Genomic DNA, 21,269 nt, shown 5'->3' on the forward strand with positions numbered 1-21,269 from the left:
CCATTTGTTTCCCCTGCTGCCAGCCTACAGGGACTGTCCCGACTTTCACACAACATTGAAGAGCCGCGTCACCCGAGACACATTTATCCAAGTAATATCTGAATGTCATTTTCATAACCCAGAGAGTAAGTAACAGGACCAGAGACGAAAACATGAGTCTGTTAATGCGAGGATCCTGGCTCTCTTCAGGGACCCTTTGTTTTGTTGGTTTTGTCTGTGACTAAATTGTCAGGAAGAAAAGTGAATGTGTTGCTCTTCTGCACTGACCTTTGTACTGCGCCGGAGAGAAGAAGCACTCGGAGGCAGAGCTGGATAGATGAGCCACAACCTTCTCCAGAAGGTCAGCCAGCACTGGGAAGAAACAGTACACACACATATATATATATATATATGTAAGTAAAGCTCCAATAAACCTTGAATTCAAATGCAATTTATAAATCTAAATGATGCATGAGTGTGCATAACTTCCTGGTACATACTGTACAGTACTAAGCAGCCATGTAAAGTGGAAAGACACATTTCCTGTGAATAATACAGTATGCGTGTTTAATGTAGCGATAACTAAGCCAGTGGAATAAAAGGAAGGCCGAAAGAGTCCCTAGTCAGATGAAGCACGTCTAAATCTAGTGCAGAGACGTGTCTGAACAGAAGATCATGGTTCAGCTGCTAAAACATGTTGACAATAACACCACCGCTACACTTTGTAGTGAAATGTGCATCCACTCGTATCTATTTACAGCTTCACTGCCCCTGATTGTCCCGGAGTAAACCCCGACAGCTTTTAGTGTCATATCACTGCTGTGCTCGGAAACCACCCACAGTCTCTGGAGGTCTGACTGTGGGACTTAAAAGAAAACATGTTATCTTGTAAAAGTAATAAAGATAATACGACTTTACAAGAATCTAGCAACACAGGAGTTTTATATATTTTCTTAGACATTCTGAACTGATCATAACTTTAATGTTTGCTTGAGTGAGTTTAAATGTATTAAGTTCAGTCAATGGCAGTAGAACCGCACAGAAAATGTGACTCTCTGTAGTATAGAGAGTGAAATACCAATCTGGCAGCTGTTGCACCACTAGCTTTCCTAAATAGTTGCATTTTGGAAAAGAGAGAATGGGTGAGGTAGACAACACAACACTGAGGTTAGTTGTTGAGAATGTGTGTATATAAGAAATAATAATCAGTTCCTCAGTTAACTATATCCTATAAATTGATGTTCATTATTTTCTACATTTATTTTCTTATTTGATGATTTTAAATGTATGTATTATAGTTTTAACTGTATTCTATTCTGTTGTGTATGCATTGTAAATATGTCATTAAAAAAAAATAGATGCATTTTGAGTTATTTTCATTTAGCTGCATTTGTTCACTGTCCTCCTGATCCAATTATTTTCTTGCAAGCAATGCAAGGCACAGAACATCGAGAGAAGCCATTAAAAATCACACTTTTTACAACAAGTACTACTCTTTTTTTTTACTGTTATATTAATACATAAGTGAATTGAGTGGCATGAATAATGTATGATGTGTTCTACACAATGGCTCTTACACAATAACACTTTTTGCACAGTAATGTTGAAATCTCTATGAATCATTTAATACATTTTTACAGGATCGAATGTAAACATTAGCTTCACCTGGCGTACATTCATGCAATCTAGCACAAAAGCCCCACAATAAGTGTTCATGTGTTAAGTAAGAGCACCACTTCTGGTCTACTTGAAGTACTGCATTGAATGTGTATCTACTGGTTAACAACCATTGGAAAGCCACTTCCTACTAAGCCTGTACCTTGAGCGGCCCTATCTGGTGCTTTACTTGAAATGGACTTTTCTTTGACGATAGAATGAGCTTGTAGTCGAAATGAAAAAAATAAATGTACATTAAAGGTAGGGTAGGTAAGAATGGAGAAACCAGCTCGAGTGCGCTAGAATTTGAAAGTACGCAGCCGTAAAAAATCTGCCCCTTCCTTCAGACTTCCTTACAGAGCCCCTCCTCCAACACACACGAACGCGCACATGACCAATGAGGGCACGAGATAAGTTTGTGCACAGATGGAAGGCTGACAGGCAGGTAGGCCATCCAGTTATTTTAGCCGGGCCGGCTTAAATGACTGGTCGTGCTTTTTACAGTACTACAGCTTCCACAGATGAAATTTCTTTATGTATTTATTGTCAAAGCACTTAATGTATTCATTGCTATCGGGATGTTAAGAGCATTCCATGGAATATAACAAAAAGTGTTTCTGAAGTGAATTACCTACCCCACCTTTAACTCGGATTCATGTTAGCTTAAGCACCACACCGATCCTTCGTTATTTATATTATTATACATGGTAAATCTTCATGCAATTGCTTTACATGCAAAAAAGCAATGAATGCACAATCATAACAATGCAACCCAGTGACTCCGAGCACCAGTGAATGCATCTCATTGACATGCTGTTGAGGGAGAGCAATTAAGCAATCGATTCGCTGACAAGATAGTGAGGTATTGAAGTTGCAAACAGTTCTAATCATGAGCGTTTTGATAAAGAGATAGTAAACGTAATCATTTCCATCTTGCAGCTGTGTCAAAGCCTGTCAGAGACAAGTAGTAATCACAGCGCCTTCATACGCAGAGCGCAACATAAGTAAATGTTCACTAAATTGCTTGGGAAGAAGGTTCATTTAGACCATAAATGCTACAATTTACTTCATTGAATGTTTCTTAAAATGTTGAATGCTAGGTCTGTGCGTGGTTAATGGCGTGCCAAATAAAATAGCACTTATGAAGCAGAGGGAAGCTTAAAGGATAATAAATCTTGATCATGGTCTTTTAGTGAAAAGCCCTAAATGAGCGCTTTAGTGTAAAGCGTGGATGCATTCACAGGCGGGGTTTTACAGCGTTCTGATGAAAGGAAGCAATCACTGTGCGGTGCGTGCATTAATGACAAGATTGTCAGCCCTCCTTCATGCTGGATGTATTTTTCTCATCGTTGAATCACAGCTATTTACTCCTACGTAAGAAAAGTATAGGCATCAGTGCTATGGTAGTGATGAGGAGTGTTTGAAATGTCCATGGACATCCGATCTATGTAATCCTGGTGAAGGGGGGTGTGTGTGTGTGTGTGTGTGTGTGTGTGTGTGTGTGTGTGTGTGTGTGTGTGTGTGTGTGTGTGTGTGGTGCACCCGCAGCATAATGGAATCAACATCAGCAGATAATGTAGTCAAATACAGAATCCAGCAGTATAGTTTGATTGAGTCATATTGATATGTGTTGTTGTTCTTACCACCTTTGGTTGCATGTAGTCTGAATTCATCCATTGTGTTTCGGTTTGCTTCTGGACAGTTATCAACTTGCTAGCTGTTAACTTAATCAGAACACATTTTATACCTAAAAGATCTCAAACTAATGGAACAATCAAGAAACGGAGAACCTTCCTGACAAGTAGGACTCTTTGCTACTAGAAGCATTTATGTATTTCAGTAATCTTGTCATTTTGTGTTGTGCATCCCATGCCTTAATTACCACACAGAGACTCATTCGCCTTTACAATCAACCCAATCGGCTGCTGTGTTATTGTTACACTGCTAGGTAAAAAAAGCCCAAGCTACAAATCCGTAGAGACCAAGTCAAGCAGTAGCTCACCCTTTCCAGTGAGGACGTTGGGTTTGGAGGTCATCATTTTGCAATACTGTCTCCGGCAGTCCTCCATCCAGCTCGCCTCATTCTTGGAGTCTTTAAAAGATGCCAGAAATGTACTCATCTCAGAGTCTGTTGAATGAGAAAACACTTTAAATGAGAAACCACAACATTTGACCAGTAATTTTTAAAAACTTCATCAAAGTTCCTCTCACCCTATTCAAAAGCATTTGACAAGCAATTGAAGCCTGATCCCCTTGTGGCCATTCTGGGGTCCACAAGTGACACTGATCTGAACTATGGCAGTGACAAATGGCCGGTGTTTTTGGGTACTGTTTTGGCTAAAAGATGATGGAAGTCTGATGCTGTGCCTACATTGGAGATGTGGCTGAGAGAGTTGGGTGAGATCCTCTACCTGGAGAAACTTAGATTCAAGAATGCAGGAAGGGCCTGGGCTCCAGTGTTGAGACACGTAAGAGGTCTGGGTGAGGATGAAGGTGTGGGATGAATGATCAATAATGTTAATCCGGTAACCATTTTCTTTTGTTTTCAATTTGCTATGTACATTTTTTCTTCTTCCTGATGTGCTCTCTTGGGTTGCCTTCTTGCTTCTAGCATGAATATTGCACTTCTTATTATCTCACCCATGGATGTGTTTTTAAAACCGCCAATAGCCTAATTGTACTAGAATGTTCTGAATCTGCTGTTTTGTTGTTATTGAAAATGGAAAATATGATTGCTTTGTTATACCAATGTGGTTTGTACAATACATTTCTGCAATACAAATATTCTTAAAAAAAAAAAAAGTTTCTCTCACCCTGCGAGTCACGGTGGATCTTTGGTGGGTCCAAAGTGTAGCAGGTGGGTAGAGGGGAGCTTGAAAACATGGGCCAGGGGTAAGGGTCCTCACCCTGAAATAAGCAGATAAGGTATTCACTAAATACACCATAATGCAGTTATTGTCTTACATTTCTGAGCAGCTCTGACTCATAATTGCTATGGGTGTTACTGTATGTATGTGTCAATATGTTGGATTGTTAGTTTTTGTTAGACTGATAATTAATTCATTACTGAGGATTGTCTAGCGCCAAGCTGGTAGCAGTTAATTAAATTATGTGTTTTTAAAATCTGTTTTCTCTGCGTAAATATATACTTCCTTTCTTTCTTAGTAATAACCCAGTGCCATATAATCTTGCATTCTTTACGCTTGTGATATCTTAGTTTTGAAGAATCATCTCTCATTTGAGTCATAACTCTGACGTGCCAGAATGATGTGCTCTGAATGTTAATGGGGTTTAGAAACAGGCCTGTTTATCCGATTGTCTGTGCTCTGCGCTCAGGATAATCCCTGTTGGTATTTGAGTCTGCCTCTCAGGTGATTTCCGGCTCTCACAACGTTCAAAGGAGACGCGCAAAGCCCTTTACGTTAGAAGGGAGCCTTTCTTACACAGCTTACATAGGACTCTGATGTAGGTAATCATTCTGGATGCAACATTATTTGAGGGACTTAACTTTGCCTTTTATTTCCCTAAAAAGTAAGTCATTACAAAAAGAAAAAACCCAAATGAATCACTTTCATAATGTTCCAAATGCTGCTTATCCGATACATGTGATTCAGGAGGACATGGTGAAAGTATTTCAAGATATTTAGAGAGAAAGATATCAGAAACAGCCTTTTAAAACCCAACATGTCAAATAACTGAGTAGTTGGACGAAGATATTTGGGGTTAGAAAGAGCTATTTTTAAATAGTTTTGTATGTCACATGACCATAAATCACCTGCAGCCTTACAGGACTGTTTAACAATGACATTTTGAATATTTGTATCAATATGAAGTGAATGTTTTAGCATGTTTGGAGTGTCATGGCTGTATCAGTGACATTCATTGAGTTTACTTGTAGATTGTAAATATTCTGACAGACATGTTCCCATTTCAGGAATAAACATTGTACTTAACACAATGATACTTCATTTCATTTCCCACCAAGTGATGATTCATCTTTCCATTTGTTTTGTAAATGTCTTCACACAATCAGTACTTATTTAACAGCTTCATGGTCCCTGTACTCCCAACAGGTGACAGGAGAGAAGATTAAAACGGAGCTGTGAAACACGAAGAAAACACTATGTCCTTCATATCTTATCCTTGACCTCAGCGTAAATGAGTTTCCAGCATCAACAACACGTAAAGAAGTTATATCTCTCCAGACACACTGAGTAAATAAAGCTGGAGGCAACGACTAAAGCCCTGCTGAGGGACAGAAAAGAAACAGACAATTATCGTAGTCACTTTAATCAGTGGCAATGATCAGACCAAGTGAAAACGAGTCACTTTGAAACAATGTTGTGAAACAGCGTGAGGTGTTAATGGGTTTGGCCTCCCCGGAATGATTCTCAGGAAAACAAAGGATAGTTCTTACGATTCGGTGGATCCTGACATGTCTTCATCTACTATTATATATACTAATGTATATTACTACTGTGATGTTTGTATAGCATTCAGCTTGCTCAAAAAAACTTGATTGGACTACTTTGTTTACCACTTTGTAACACTTACACTATTGGCTAGCGCTCCAGCACATTGTACGTGATAGGCTAGGCTAGGGGTGTCAAACTCAAATACACAGTGGGCCAAAATAAAAAAATGGGTACTAGTCGAGGGCCGGACTGGTTCAATGTTTATTGCAAAACGTATTGAAATGAACTTATTGCACATATTAAACCTGGAACTAACAAAGCTTAAATGATTGCCTCTAAAAACAACATTACACATTAAATAATCAGTTGCATTCATTGCCGGTTGAGTCATTTCTTATGATTACATTTGTCCACAGGCCAACAACAGCTTCAAAAAAACTATTTCCCTCAAAGAAAAAAACAAACATGCCCTGTTGTTGCAAGAAAGAAAGTGCAGAAGGAAACATCCATTTAAACTCAGTGTGCTGCTCTGTGATGCTAGTTCAAGCCAGATACTTGGCATCTCATCTCGGGTGCAAGTTCATCAATGTTTGGGGTCAGGCTCTGAGCTGAGGAGACCCTCAGGATTGAGTGAAGGTGTGGGTGCAATATACCGGCGGGCCAGATCTAATAGTAATTAAATCCACCAAGGGCCTGATTTGGCCCCCGGGCCTTGAATTTGACACATGTGGGCTAGGCTAAGGGGCGGGACATCTCTAAGCAGTTGACCAATCACAACAGAGCCGGCCAGCTAACCAATCAGAGCAGACTGGGCTCTGGTTTCAGACAGAGGGTGAAAAGAGGTGCTGCAGCACAGGCAGTAAAATAAAGAGCTTTTTGAACATTAAAGCAAGGAGACATGTCACAGTAGAGACACTACATACAAATATGAAACCTGGAAATCAGCACATTGTGACACACAGCTGACCTCTTGCAGTGCTCGAGGAGGAAGCTTCCTCTCAGACGGACCGCCCACCGCACTAACCCGAACCAGAACGTGATTCCTCTCCACTGACAGGTTGTCTATGATGAACTCCCTGAGAAAGTTTAACAGGAAGGAAAGAAGATTAGAGAAACAACTTTGGTCATGCTAATTATATGCAACCCCAATTCACTAAACTGCAAAACTTCCTTGAGAAGTCTTCTAAAAGACTGCATGAAGCATCTGAGGGATTATAGGACTGCTAGAAGACGAGTAAGAAAAGAAAGAAAGGCTTTCAATGAATGAATATTAGATACGATCAGAGAGTATTCTAATTATAAAGGTACTTCAGGTTTGTAGGGCGTCCTTCTCAGTGGATAGTTATTATAGCTTAGGCAATTTGGAACTGACATTTAGTAAGAGACTATTTTCTTGGGCAGTTATCTTTCAAACGGCCACAAAATGTAATTTTCACAAATTTCTTTGGGGATAAAATCACTCAAAGCTCGCACAGCAGGGGTCAAATAAAATGCGAGATTGCCCTTACAGAGGTGAATTTGGGTGTCCCGGATATTGAAAAGGTCACAGCATAAAACATATAAAGAGTAATGGGGGAAATGAACGACTAAAAGATGTCATCAAAAATCAGATGAAAGAAGTACATTTGAGTAAAAAGGAGAAGTAGATGATGATGTCTGTGATTATAATGACAGCATGAAGGGAAGAAAGGGCTTTAAAGGTTGATGGAAGAATGAATTAACAAGTCATCATTCTCCAGAAGTGGAGCCAGGACTCAGACTTGCAATTTCATTTTTGAGCCATTTCCATTCAGAACCAATAGCCACAGCTCTGCCAGGCAGCCATTATTACCGAATGAGAGAAAGCCTCTTGAACAGCCACTTTCAGAAATGGGATTTTTACTTATATCATTATTTCTCTGACAAGGCAAACAAACAAACAAACAATTTCTCATCCCGAGCAATGATTACATTTGAAAGTGCTCCGTCACATCAGGGTGAGGAGACGAAAGCTTCAGCTGAAGGAGAGTACGAATAATATTGTTCTTGTTCAGTGTGTTTAATGTGGAAGCTATTGAAAAGTCTAAATGTCAGTTCAACTTTGCTATTGCTGGAGTAACCGTAAATCTCTTAAAATATATTTATTTGTTTTCTTTCTGAGCGTTTCATGAGAAATGTATTATCAAGCTTAGGGCTGTGCAATTAATCGTATTTTAATCTCGATTACGATTTTGGCTTGCAACGATTACGAAAACAATGTAATCGAAATAAAACGATTATTATTTTAATTAAAAAAAAAAAAAAAATGTAATTATTATTATGTTTTTATTGGTTTTTCTGTTGAATTATACTTAAAGTTCAGGGTAATCAACTGTTAAAAACATACTGTTTAAAAAAAAAATTTCAATATATGGATGTTTTCAAAGTAAATGGATAATCGTTTTTAATAATCGTGATATCAATTATTGACCAAAATAATCGTGATTATGATTTTTGCCATAATCGCACAGCCCTAATCAAGCTAATGTCTGTGTGCTAAAATCAGAACTGAAATCAAGATTATGTTAGCCTAGCTTAGCATAAGACTAAAGGAAGGAAGGAAATGACAAGCCTGGTTCTTTCTAAAAGTTCAAAATGATACTTACTAACAACTGTGGTGGGTGTAGTGACTGAGTCTGAACATCATCACCATGTGTTTTTGAAAGTGAGAATACCAGTCTTTGTGCCTTTACAGAAACCTTTTCCAAATGTTATGTTAATAAGTGAGATCTAGAAGTTCTTGTTATTGTCATTTTGAGCCAGGTTTGCCTTTGCTTTCAGGCTATATGATAAGCTAAGCTGACGGGCTAAGGCCTCATAGTTTATGCACAGATATGACATTTAGAGTAATCCTTTCATTAGTCTCAATAACAAACTAAATTAAAGTACAAGACTGGTGTTATTTTATATTATAAACTAATAAACAGACCAACTCCGTCCGGCAGTGGCTCAGTCAGTAGGGGCTTGGACTGGGAGCCGTAGGGTCGCTGGTTCAAGTCCCCGACCAGACCTAAATATGGAGTGTGGACTTCTACTTGGAGAGGTCCCAGTTCACCTCCTGCCCTGCCGTGGTGCCCTTGAGCAAGGCACCGGACACCCCCCTTCCCCCCCACTCCCATTGCTCCCCGGGCGCTGTACAATAGCTGCCCACTGCTCCTAGTACTAGACTCCTTGTACTAGGATGGGTTAAAAGCAGAGGCCAAATTTCACTGTGTGTGCTGTGTGCTCTGCATGTGTGACCATTAAAGAGGGTTTCATCCCTCCCTATATTATTAAAACAATAATAACACATTAGTCAGTCTCTCAATGCTTTGTGACTTCCGTTACATCCATTATGATCATCTCTAAGTGCTGCTGTTCACGTCACACACTTGGAAGAGTTGTCTAAGACAATGATGAAAAGTTATCATATGAGTAATAATTCATACTTGATTGTATTGTTATTTCGGATTTATGTCAGAAGTCACTTTTGATTTGCAAGTCATAAACGCTTGTAGAATCTGTTTTATGCCATACTAGTGAGTATTCATTTAGTTTCATGCTAAGAGGCCCACCTATAGGAGGCGTGTGGCGCAGTGGATAGAGCCTTGGTGTTGGGATCAGGGGGTCACAGGTTCAAACCCCACTGCAGTCAGCATGTCGTTGTGTCCCTGAGACACTTCACCCCAAATTGCTCCTGTGGGGATTGTCCACAGTATTGAGTATGTAAGTCGCTTTGGATAAAAGCGTCTAATAAGTAACATGTAATTATAATGACCTATCACCATGACCAACAGTCGTCTACATTGTGTGATATCAGCAGAAAAGGGTCATGGAACCTGGGATTATTTAAAGTCTGGGAGGACAGAAGATGCAACATGACACTGCATGAGGTCAGGAAGAGTTCAACTATGCATGCACTTTGAGATGTATATAAATTCTGAGATGTTCTTGGTCTGTAGGGCATTACACTATGAACTGTTTTGGTGCAAGGTAATGTGTCTGTTATAGTGCTGTACAGCGATATAATATTTGACTTCAACCATCTCTGTGTTTGTGTTTTATTGATTCCTCTCTGTCTTATTCTTTAATGTTGTGAGTGTTACATCGGATCCACAACACGCTTAAATGCTAATCTCTGTGAATAACAACCGGTCTTTAGCTCTCTGTTCGCTGGTACATACCCATCATTGTCCTGCTCGGTGCCGTTCTCCCTCTGACTCTGCAGCAGCATGGACACGATGTTATACTGACTCTCCAGCAGCAGGAAGGAGTCCAGATTACAGCAGAGCACACTGAGCAGTCTGTAGACACACACACACACACACACACACACACACACACACACACACACACACACACACACACACACACACACAACACACACACACACACACACACACACACACACACACACACACACACACACACACACACACACACACACACACACACACACACACACACACACACACACACACCACACACACACCACACACACACACACACACACACACACACACACACACACACACACACACACACACACACACACACACACACACACACACACACACACACACACAAAGACATCATGAACCCAGAGGGGACTGGCATTTTGTCATACTGTAGCAGATGGCAGCACCGGGCAGTACAGACTGTATCGCAAGAACATGCAGACCACATTTAAACTGTCTGTTTCCCCTGGTATTGTATGTCTGCAGGTTCTGGATCAGTCAACGCAATTTCCACCATCTCGCCGTGGCAAATTGTAAGCTTTGTTAAGTAGGAACCCCTTGGGAAAAGCGTCATGGTTCAATTTGAGTCGCTGGTAATGACACCAGGCTCAAGCAGGCTGTTGAGCTGCAGCAGCATTTTGGGAGACCAAAGTGTGTGTTCGCTCTGTGTTTTATATGATCCAGCACCTGTAGAGAGAACAAGCTTCTTAACATATTTTAATGAAGCATCAGTACTTTTTAAATCCTGTGTTACTGATGGTCACAGCAATTTTTGGTGGAATAATCATACAAATCCCAAGGGAACAAGCGTTAGAAATCGATTCCCCCGTGACTCACCGTGTCCTCCCATCGGCACTAAAGGTCACCTTAATTTAGACTGGATTTAAGTGCCTATCAGAAAAGCTCTGCGTGTGTCAAAGCCTGTGTGCACTGCAGCACTCATAACACATCAGGTCATTCTCATATTGGCTGTCTGCTATGTGCTCTGGCCCTTCAATAATGTGGCTAAACTGGACTTTAAGACTTCTCATCATAAATATGAAGATACTCCTCGAGTCTCTCCTGTGTTAACCACTCTACACCCAACAAACTCTCTATTCCAGCGCAATTAAGGAGACTACTCGAACAAATTACAATGAGAAATAATAAATTATGCGGTCTTCACAAACACAGTAAGACCAATTAAGTTGTAGAAATGGTGCAAAAATAGTACTATTATAAAAACTATGGCAACAACTGTTGTCAATGATGGCAGGTGCACAGGGACTTTTTGTTGACCGCAAGATTTATGATTGCTTTGATCATTATTATTACAATGTCTATGTCTGATCACCGCGTATTTTTCATTAAACTACATTACAATTCAACAGAGTTTTGATCTCAGCAAGTACTCTTTTTTTAGCGTGTCATATAATATCAAACAGGCCCGGCCTCAGCCTCTCAGCGACTTTGTTCGTTTCCTGCTGTCGCTATATTTTCGTTAACCCATTAATCCCCAGGAAAGTGAAAATGTTAAGTAATATTTGTTAACGTCCCTCTTGAGCATAATCATAACAAGCCATTACTCAGGTAAAATACTGAATACTGAAGGATTTTCCAAATGATTCTGTTTGATATGAATCCATAACCGTCTCTCTGCAGATAGACCTGATGCTCAGGGTCATGAGAGTCTTTAAACTAGCATATATGTTTTTAGTTAACTCCTACTTTGTAGATGCATAGTATGACTTGCCTATTGGTGTATTTTCGGAGAGAGCTGTCCTTCTTCAATATCACTGCTTTTAGTTTGACACCATTTAACACTTCAGAACTGTTACAGGCTGTGTATTTTTGTATTTTGTAAATTGTGTAATTCTTTACATAATTTTTTATCAATTTAAAAAAAAAAATGTATCTTTAATATTTGTTTCTGTTTTTTATGCATACTTCTTGTTAAACATTAAAGGTAGGGTAGGTAAGAATGGAGAAACCAGCTTGAGTGTGCTAGAATTTGAAACTACGCAGCCGTAAAAAATCTGCCCCTTCCTTCAGACTTCCTTACAGAGCCCCTCCTCCAACACACACGAACGCGCACATGACCAATGAGGGCACGAGATAAGTTTGTGCACAGATGGAAGGCTGACAGGCAGGTAGGCCATCCAGTTATTTTAGCCGGGCCGGCTCAGATGATTGGTCGTGCTTTTTACAGCGCCATGGCTTCCACAGATGACCCTTTAATGTATTTATTGTCAAAGCATTTAAGATATTCATTGCTATCAGGATGTTAAGAGCATTCCATGGAATATAACACAAAGTGTTTCTGAAGTGAATTACCTACCCCACCTTTAAGCTATCTTTGGCTCTTTTTCTGCTGGAACAAATGTACATTTCCCCTCTGTGGGACGAATAAAGGTATTCTGATTCTGATTTATAAAAAAAAATAAATGTGCGTATAAAACAACAAAAGCACAATGAAACGGAAATGTCAGAGTTATTTTTACACATTTAAAAGGCTGTATAAAAAAACAAAAACAGATCCAGCTTTCAGAAAATGTCATTTCAATCTCCAAAAGTGTGTGCGTGTGTGTGTGTGTGTGTGTGTGTGTGTGTGTGTGTGTGTGTGTGTGTGTGTGTGTGTGTGTGTGTGTGTGTGTGTGTGTGTGTGTGTGTGTGTGTGTACGTGTGTGTCCTTGTGCCTACTAAGAGGAAGTGTTGAGCGCAGCCTGCTGTTTGGTGTGTTAGTCCTTGTGAAACACTTCTCTCCTTTTTAGTAGCTGATTTATTTCCTGATGTGCCGGGGCAGTTTCTTGGACTCCCGTTTGATTGACAGCTCTCCTCGGTCATGTTGACAGCAGCACAGCGAGAGGCTGAGAGGCTGTCAGGCCTTCTGACCTCTCGCAGTGTGAAACTATAAGTAACGGAAAACCAGGTCTGCTTCCACTTTGTCTCTCTGATGGGCTTCTCTTATCGAGTGGGGTGAAGAATGACTTTCCAATCAGAGATGTTTAGCTGTGCTCAAAAGGTGCCACGTATCATGTTTTCCACTACCAATAATCTGCCAATCATTTCTCAATTACTTACTTTGTGATCTATAACAATATCTAAAAATAGAGCCCAAGTCAATAATCAAATTGATTACTTGCTTTAGATTCAAAATTCAATATTGAAAGGTGTTATTGTCATATGCACATAAGCTACAGTGTAGAAATGGCAATGAAATTATTCGGACCTGAGCTCCTCCAACAATGCAACATATATAATACAATAAAAAATAGTGCAAAAAGTCTATATACATGTCAATAGAATATGATATGTACAAGAACAGAATATGAAATGAAATAATGTACATTAAGACAAAATTAAATGCAGTTTATTGCGGTGATAACTATTTAAATAAATAAGTAGATTGGCACACCAATATCATTTAGTTTATGACTACAAAAAACAATAACAAATTGAATTCTTCAGTGAGACAATGGTGGATAATGATGACCATTAACCATATGTTTGGGTCTGCATCCATTTGTAAACCTAAATGAACCAACAATGGGTTCAGTTGGCAATTAGAGCAGGCTGGCTGCAGAAAGGACAGTATGTGACCATTAGAGCATTATCGAGACAGTTATCTGCATGTTTCATTGTGCCAAGCTATTCAGTTAGCTCAGTAAGGGATGCCAAACACCCTGACGTGGGACAACACAAGGTTTGACATAAATAGCAGTTTAATATACAGTAAGATCAGAGGAGTTACCGAATGGATGCCTTATCTTTGAATTCTACACATATTTCAGATTTATTGTGTCCAAGACAGACACTTTCTACACCCGGGCACAAAGGGTAACAGAGGATAGATGTTTGAGCTTTTTTTTAAATGAATAATAATCCATCTCATCTGTGAGTTCATTACCTTCAAGCTGACATGGACTTGAAAATGAACCAATCAAAATGGAGTAATCTGCTTGCCAGTTTGACTGCAGATCATGCTCTTCATTGATTAGTCATGCCTGAAGAAAGATGCAACTGGTCAACTTAATACCAATATATACTATTCCGAAGGCTTATATCATTTCAGTCGACAGGGCCTGCTAAAATCAATAATTAAAAAGGTAAATAATGAAATAAAATCTGTAGAACACAGCATGCAGCTCCACACAACGCCATAACACGTTAATATACTACGGAGAATCTTGTCATCGTAAAACAAACAGGTAATTTCATCCGCGGATGTTGAAAGATTCTTTCGCTAAAGATTTTTAAAAGACATCTGCGTTCTTGTGACTCGTAATTACTACGCTTCTTATATGTTTTGGTGCGGACCAGTGGCGTTTTCTCCCGGAGGCCAAGGGAAGCCAGGCTTCCCCTGTTTTTTCGGATTGTAGTTATAATTTAAATAAATAAATAAAAACACTTTGTTTTGTTTCGATAATTCTCCTTTGCTGTGTGTTGCTGCCGGCCCGTCTCTCCCCGACTCTCATTGAGTATTTTACAAAGAGTGAAACAAACAGCGCCCCTCTAGATGTTATGGTGAAACAGTAGATTGCATTCACTGTTGCGAGAGGAGGCCAGTCGGATCGGGCTTCCCTTGGTGAAAAAAATTGAGGGATTGACCAATCAGATGAGGCCCACGTGATGCCCCTGCCAACCTGTGATTGGTCAGGGCCATGCCAAGGGAAGCCAGCTGGCTCTGGCTTCCCTTCAGAAGCGGCTGGCGATTTCACCTGAATAGATGAGATTGTTTATATTTTTTAGTTACTTTTGGACTACGGACTGAGCTAATTACAGAGACGAGGACTGTTGCTGCACTTGCCGTGTGTTAGAAAGGGAAGGGAAGAGAAGGTGGACTATCGCATGCAGATGTTTCTGTACATAATTGTTTTTGAATTCATGTGTTTCATACACGCCTACTGATACTTTGATGTGTACATAAAACTTTAAAGGTCTCCTGATTTACTTTGTGAATGAATGCACTGCGCATTGAGCGGCTGGTATTGCATTTGGGGGGGGGTGTGTCTGCATAAATTAATAAGAAATGCTTAAATTAATAAAACGAGAGTTTCGGCTGGAGAGTGCGTGCGGACCTGTCGGTTAGATAACAGGCGTGTGCAAGTCCTGCATCTGTGTGATACAAATGTGTGTAAAATGATACCGGGCGCTGTAATCACTCATCTGGTTACGTTATTGACCACCCCCCCCCCAACCAACCCAAAAAAATGGGCTTCCCCTACATTTTTCCCCACGCCACGCTACTGGTGCGGACTGCGTTCACACCAGCGATGAACCGCTCCAGAGTTCACTTGCAAGCGCTCTGAGACCACCTCATTTAAGCGGACCAGAGTCGGGTTGTTTAGTTCACTTCAGAGGTCTCGGACTGCGTTCACACCGACCCAAACAAACCGCACCAAGCGGTGAAACGCACCAGTGTTCGATTAAACCGGACTATACAAGGCTGGTGTGAATGCGACCTTGACTTTCTTTTATACCCTTCCAAGCTGTATTTGTACATTTTCAGTTCTAACATTTTAGGGTTTCATCATTACCATCACAAACTCTAGCTCATCCTGCAGTATAACCAGAATCTTTATCCCCTCAGAAACTCCAGATCCAATAAAGATTGTGACCACTTTTTGTTCCACCTCGGAGCACCAAAAAATAGTTTTACTTCTAGATGTCAATGTAAGTAACATACGATTCACAACATAACAAACACTGCCCATCAGGGCTTTTGTTTATTTAGTATTCGTTTTATTTAGCTAGTAAAACCATCCATATTTAAAGTGGACCTATCATGCTATATTTGAATAATATAGTGTAGGACCATACCTATATAAGGCATATTTATACTTTTTTTTTTTCAAAATACCAAACAGATCATGCATTTTAGCCATGCCTCATTTCGCTCTATTTGAAAATGTTTAGCTCTGTTTTTGCAAGTCTGATTCAGTGAGAACAGCACCACCTACAGGCCTGGCATATGTACTACAGCGTCTCCAGCGCTTTCGAACGGCAATGGCCGTGGCTGTCTCCTCCTGATTGGTGGAGTTGGCCCAATAGCCGTAGCGCCACCGTCCTGACGTCAGGACAGTGTTCAAATCTGGATCAGTTTTTATCAGATCCGTTGCAGCCCCTTTTTTAGAGATTTGGGTATGGAGGAAAATAGAGAGGGTTGTGTTTTCTGACACTTGGTGAGTTCCCTGGAACACCGGGGACACATATTCATGTTTAAAAGACGTACAAAAGTGCATTTTGCATGATAGGTCCCCTTTAAGTATTCAGACAGTCGCGTACAACTACCCTGGAATAATTCTATGAATAAACATTGTACATCTTCAGTTGCAGGTCTGCCAGCTCATTGCGTAGACTTTTCCTTTAATCCATTGAATATGTTTCAGCAAATTGCATTACCTACTATTTATAATTGTCATTTTCTTAGCCATCAGCATATATCTTCGGTATTTTAAATGTTCAGGTGGTTCTCAAAGTAAATCAATATTGGACCCATTGGGACGGCAAATAGTCATTATTTCATTTCAATCTCCTCTTATAAATATATTAACAAAATCCCTGCAGTACTGGACGGTCCCAGAAGATAGTGAAGTGATCTCAGTCATCCTATATATCAAGCCATTATAAAAGTCATACAGAACCTTCAAATGTTGAAACTATCAATGGAGTAAAAAAATCTAAATTGTAACTCCCAATCTAATGTTTAAATAAAAATGGCATACTGCATGTCCTCCCTACTACTTTCTTTAATCATTCATTCTACTTAATTCATCATTCAATAGTTTGTCCTGTGATATTGTAATATGTTAACAAGATTCCTTATGTGTGTCCTTCCTTGTCTCATTCATAGCATATTTGAGAAGGATTTTGAACATATCCATAATAATCTCTGTAGTGCTTCGGGCTGATTTTGCAGCAGACATTTAAAAAGAATAAATTCAAAAATAAAACCAGCTTTAAGTGTGTGGAGTCCCTGCACAAGCACTCACACTTGACATGTCAGCAGCTGAGAGGGTGAAGAATGAAAAAAGGGAGCCAAAACATGGGGATAGAGGGCTGGTTGCCATGACAACAAAGTGGCTTTTAGCAGCATGGAGAAAGGCAGGGGGATTTTAGCTCTCATTAGCTTGTGAAGATCAAGAGGGGTGGAAATTGTGGGGACTCTTTTATTTATTTGTTCAAGAGGGGGCTGCACTTCAGGAGTGCTCAGAGCCTGTTTGCCTGGCAGTGGTGCTGGTGGTTAAACCCTGCGATGAATATGTTGTCCTCGGTTGCATTGGTCCAATTTAGTGAAATTCGCAAAAAGTTCAAACCGTCTTCAGAGGTTTCATTCACAAAGCTGCTTTTAAGGTAAGGTTGGCAAAGGGTTAATCATCAAATTCCATTAAAAGTTAAAATAATGTTAACCCTTCTGACAAGTATCATCTGTATAACCAACGCTCTGTGCCATAGAGCTCCATTCTTTCCTGCAATACTATCAGAAACAAACCGATTAGCTATTCAACCTATCAAGACGTTACATGATTACAGTGAACATGGACAATAGTTAAATCAAGATACACCAATATGTACATGACCACTAAATTCAAGCCTCTGCCAAACAAGTCCACACAATACTGACCAAGTCTATCGACACCAGTAAAACCACTGTGTTTTGCAGCGTACTGTCGTTAGATGTCCCCACACCAAGGGCTCTCTTCCTGTGCACATAGTTTCTCTTTTATATGGTGCATCAACTCCAGATCACTGCTGCTGCTGCTTTGCTATTCTCTCCAATATGGTAATTTCTCATACCAGCAGACAGAGAGAGACAGCAGTTCAACACTCTAGCTTTGAATTTGTATACATTCACAGCTCGAAATAGTCTGCAACAAAAGGCACTATTTACTCCCGTTGGAGTGGCATTTGCTCAGAATTACAGTGCCTTGCTTTTTGTAGGAAATGACTAAGACTTTGCCACTACACATTTGTAACGTTTTTGAAGATGCGTGTCTTTAGTAGGAACCAATGGTCTTAGAATCCTCCGTAATTTCTAATATACCAATGAGAATAGTATCTTTGTAAATATGAAACTATTATCTATTATGTGTTAGTTAGAGACTGTTGCTAATGATTGCAGCCAAGTCCCCATACTCCCTATATTGTGGTCATACAGTATAATCACATTAATAATAATAAATAATATTTGTATAGCGCTTCTCTAGGACTCAAAGTCGCTCTACTTTCAGTGTTAGTAGCTGCTGCGTTGACCTCGGGTAAAACCCAGTTTTTTGTTTCTCATCTAAAGGTTTACACGGAGCCAACATGAACGTTTATTCACAATAGGATTCATTCTTAAACCTAATATAAATACAACATCAACTAAGAACCCAGTCTCTTAATCAGACAATTGTTTGGTTGCAAATGGTTGTCGGTTCTTTGAAACAACTTCTCGTCTCAGTGGAAAATAAAACAAGGCTACTGCATAATGTGTGGGGTTGTTTGACCCTGAGAGAGACCACTCTTGGCTCAATGGTCATGTTTTAAATCATGTAGCCTTGATACAAAAGTGAAGTAGTTTACCTTGAATTTCAGAAGGGAACTTTTCGTGTAGACCGTCAAAGAAAAATAATTGAATGTAGTATTTAAGACTGTGATCAAATATATGTAAGGGAGGGACGAGGAGCCTTGGAAAACACATATAAAGAGCATTTAGTTTGAAACATACAGAACAAGCTCAGTTATTTACTACTGAGCTTTACACTGCAGGGGGCGCTCTTCTCTACGAAATACAAACAGCCAATGCAAACTACTAAGCCTACAAGTCTAACCTATAATATAAGTCATATAACATAAGAATACTGTGAATAGTGAAGTGATTCTGAACACAATAAATCAACATACATGCTAACAAACATCAGAATAAATGCAGCTGTGTGAAGCTTCAAACATATACTTTGCTGTCTGTGATTAACTTAGAATTAATAATATACTTCAAATGAAAATAGTTTGCTGCCTTTGACCTATTGATAGTAAAGCGCTACATTTAGCAACCCACAGAGTGTCACAGAGTGTTTGTCAGTGCATCCATCAGTCTGCGAGTCAAATGAATAAAGCATCTTGTTCCTTTCACTTGGCTTCTGGATGATAATAGGAGTGGGCTGACTGACAGTCACACACAGAGCGAGTGAGTCAGCAAGGCTCCAAAACAAGGCAAGGCTATTGTGATTCAAAAAGCAAGGCACAGTGGCAAACAGAACTGCAACACAACCAGGAGACACATATGCACCTGTGTGTGAGTGTGAGTGTGAGAGTGAGTGTGAGTGTGTGTGTGGGTGTCTTTTAATCTTCCTGAAGCATGTTTTAAGCCATTTGATGTTCATTAACCTCACCATCAACCTTTGTTTTCAGCATGTCAAAGAAATAAAATGCTACTTTTCTCACACAGATATGATTCAATCTTTTTTTGGGTTTAGTTTTAACCTTTACCGAAACCATATACCTCAGTTTAAATGTACTTAACAATGAGGATACATTTTCATTTCAGATGGATTTCACCCCCATCACTACCCTTCTTACTCGTTATGTCCGATCTATATAAATATAGACACACACACACACAGATGTACGCACACACACAGCTTATTTCTCTCTTATCCAGAGAAATCCTTTAATCAGCCTCTCAAAGCTGGGTAATCAAATAATAAAGAACCATGTCAGTCTGCTATTGCTAGAGACTGAAGTGTGTGTGTGTATGTGTATGTGTATGTGTAGCTTCGCGGATCTGAAATGGAAGACGATTCCAAAGGAGAGGTGTTCGGAATGAAAAAGCTCTGCCACCTACGGATGATTTGTGAATTCGGGGGATGGAAAGGAGAATGAGTTCCAGTGTGTGTGTGCTTTGGCTCAAGAGGGGAAACATATGTGTGTTTGTCTGTCTGTCTGTCTGTCTGTCTGTGTGTGTGTGTGTGTGTGTGTGTGAGCGTGAGCCTGCAGTCACCAGGTGCTAATCCGTTACCATGTGCTTCCTGTCTGATGTTAAGTAATATGGAAGAAAAAAATATATCAATCTCACCTCAGGCCGAATGTGTGAGACTGCTCATAGTGGAACAGGGAATGAATCTTAGCATCTGTATTCACAGCAATCAGCCTGTCAATCATATCCTGTGGAGTCAAATGAGAGGCTTTGAACAAAACACAGCAGTTATGGTGCAAAACAGTTGATAATCACGATGTGTAAGGTGAGAAATGTACATCAGACTGGGTGCATTAGGGTTTTTGAGGGGGAGGTCTTTGCTAGGTGAAACAAATGCGGAGGTGGTGGATGAAAGCAATATAAAAGGTGCAAACATGCCCTCACATGGCTGAGAGAGGCATTGCATGAAGTCTGGGCTACACAGTGTGAAAATCACTCACAGGAATGGAGGTTGGCATCTCTCTCAGGGTGTATTCACTTTTGTTGGCAAGAGGCTGCCGGCCAAGCAGCTCCCAAACTGCCTGGGAGGAGGAGAGCAGGTTCACCAAGGAGAGGAAGGACTGGAGAGAGGGACAGAAGCACCCGAGGGTTAGAGGAAGTAGTACAATACAATACAAATAGTGAGAAAGAACTGAAATAGAGATATAACTTAAAGGTCACCTTTCATGCTATTTGTAGGCAATAGCATAGGTCTCAGATATATAAAAATATATAAAAAACATGTCTATGAAGTGTTTTGCTCAAAATACCAAACAGATCACCCATTCTAGCCATGCCTCATATCCCTCTATTTCACTTGCTGTTTCAAAAGTGCTGATTTGGGGTATAAAGCTTTAAAAAATAAAAAAGGAGGGGGCTGAGCTCATGGGGGACCCGGCAGCTACTGTCTAAACTAAATACTGCCGTGATGAAACGCCATATCATGGATTATCAAGGATTGTTTCTGAAACAGTATGGAGCTCAAAGGCTTTCTCTCTTGCCGGTTATACCACAAGGTGAGTTCCTTTTTATTTCCTGCTTCTTCACACACATGCTCTCCAGTACAGG

At 40.0% G+C, this 21,269-nt stretch overlaps 1 protein-coding gene across 3 annotated transcripts in view; it reads right to left on the reverse strand.

Annotated features, from left to right (window-relative positions):
- The window catches only part of tbc1d32 (TBC1 domain family, member 32), an 85,893-nt gene that overhangs the window by 39,034 nt on the left and 25,590 nt on the right, over window positions 1-21,269 (reverse strand). For 2 of the 3 annotated variants that reach the window (XM_034135722.1, XM_034135721.1), the window contains exons 22-28: window positions 20,663-20,782; window positions 20,322-20,410; window positions 10,232-10,351; window positions 7,018-7,126; window positions 4,449-4,542; window positions 3,638-3,763; window positions 268-351 (exon numbers count right to left, since the gene is read on the reverse strand). In XM_034135722.1, the coding sequence (XP_033991613.1) occupies window positions 268-351; window positions 3,638-3,763; window positions 4,449-4,542; window positions 7,018-7,126; window positions 10,232-10,351; window positions 20,322-20,410; window positions 20,663-20,782 (742 nt within the window). Of the gene's footprint in view, window positions 1-267; window positions 352-372; window positions 845-3,637; window positions 3,764-4,448; window positions 4,543-7,017; window positions 7,127-10,231; window positions 10,352-20,321; window positions 20,411-20,662; window positions 20,783-21,269 lie in introns of those variants that run through there. The other variant, XM_034135723.1, reaches the window with a different exon arrangement.

This window comes from Trematomus bernacchii, unplaced genomic scaffold (genome assembly GCF_902827165.1).
Source record: "Trematomus bernacchii unplaced genomic scaffold, fTreBer1.1, whole genome shotgun sequence".
Lineage (NCBI taxonomy): Eukaryota > Metazoa > Chordata > Actinopteri > Perciformes > Nototheniidae > Trematomus > Trematomus bernacchii.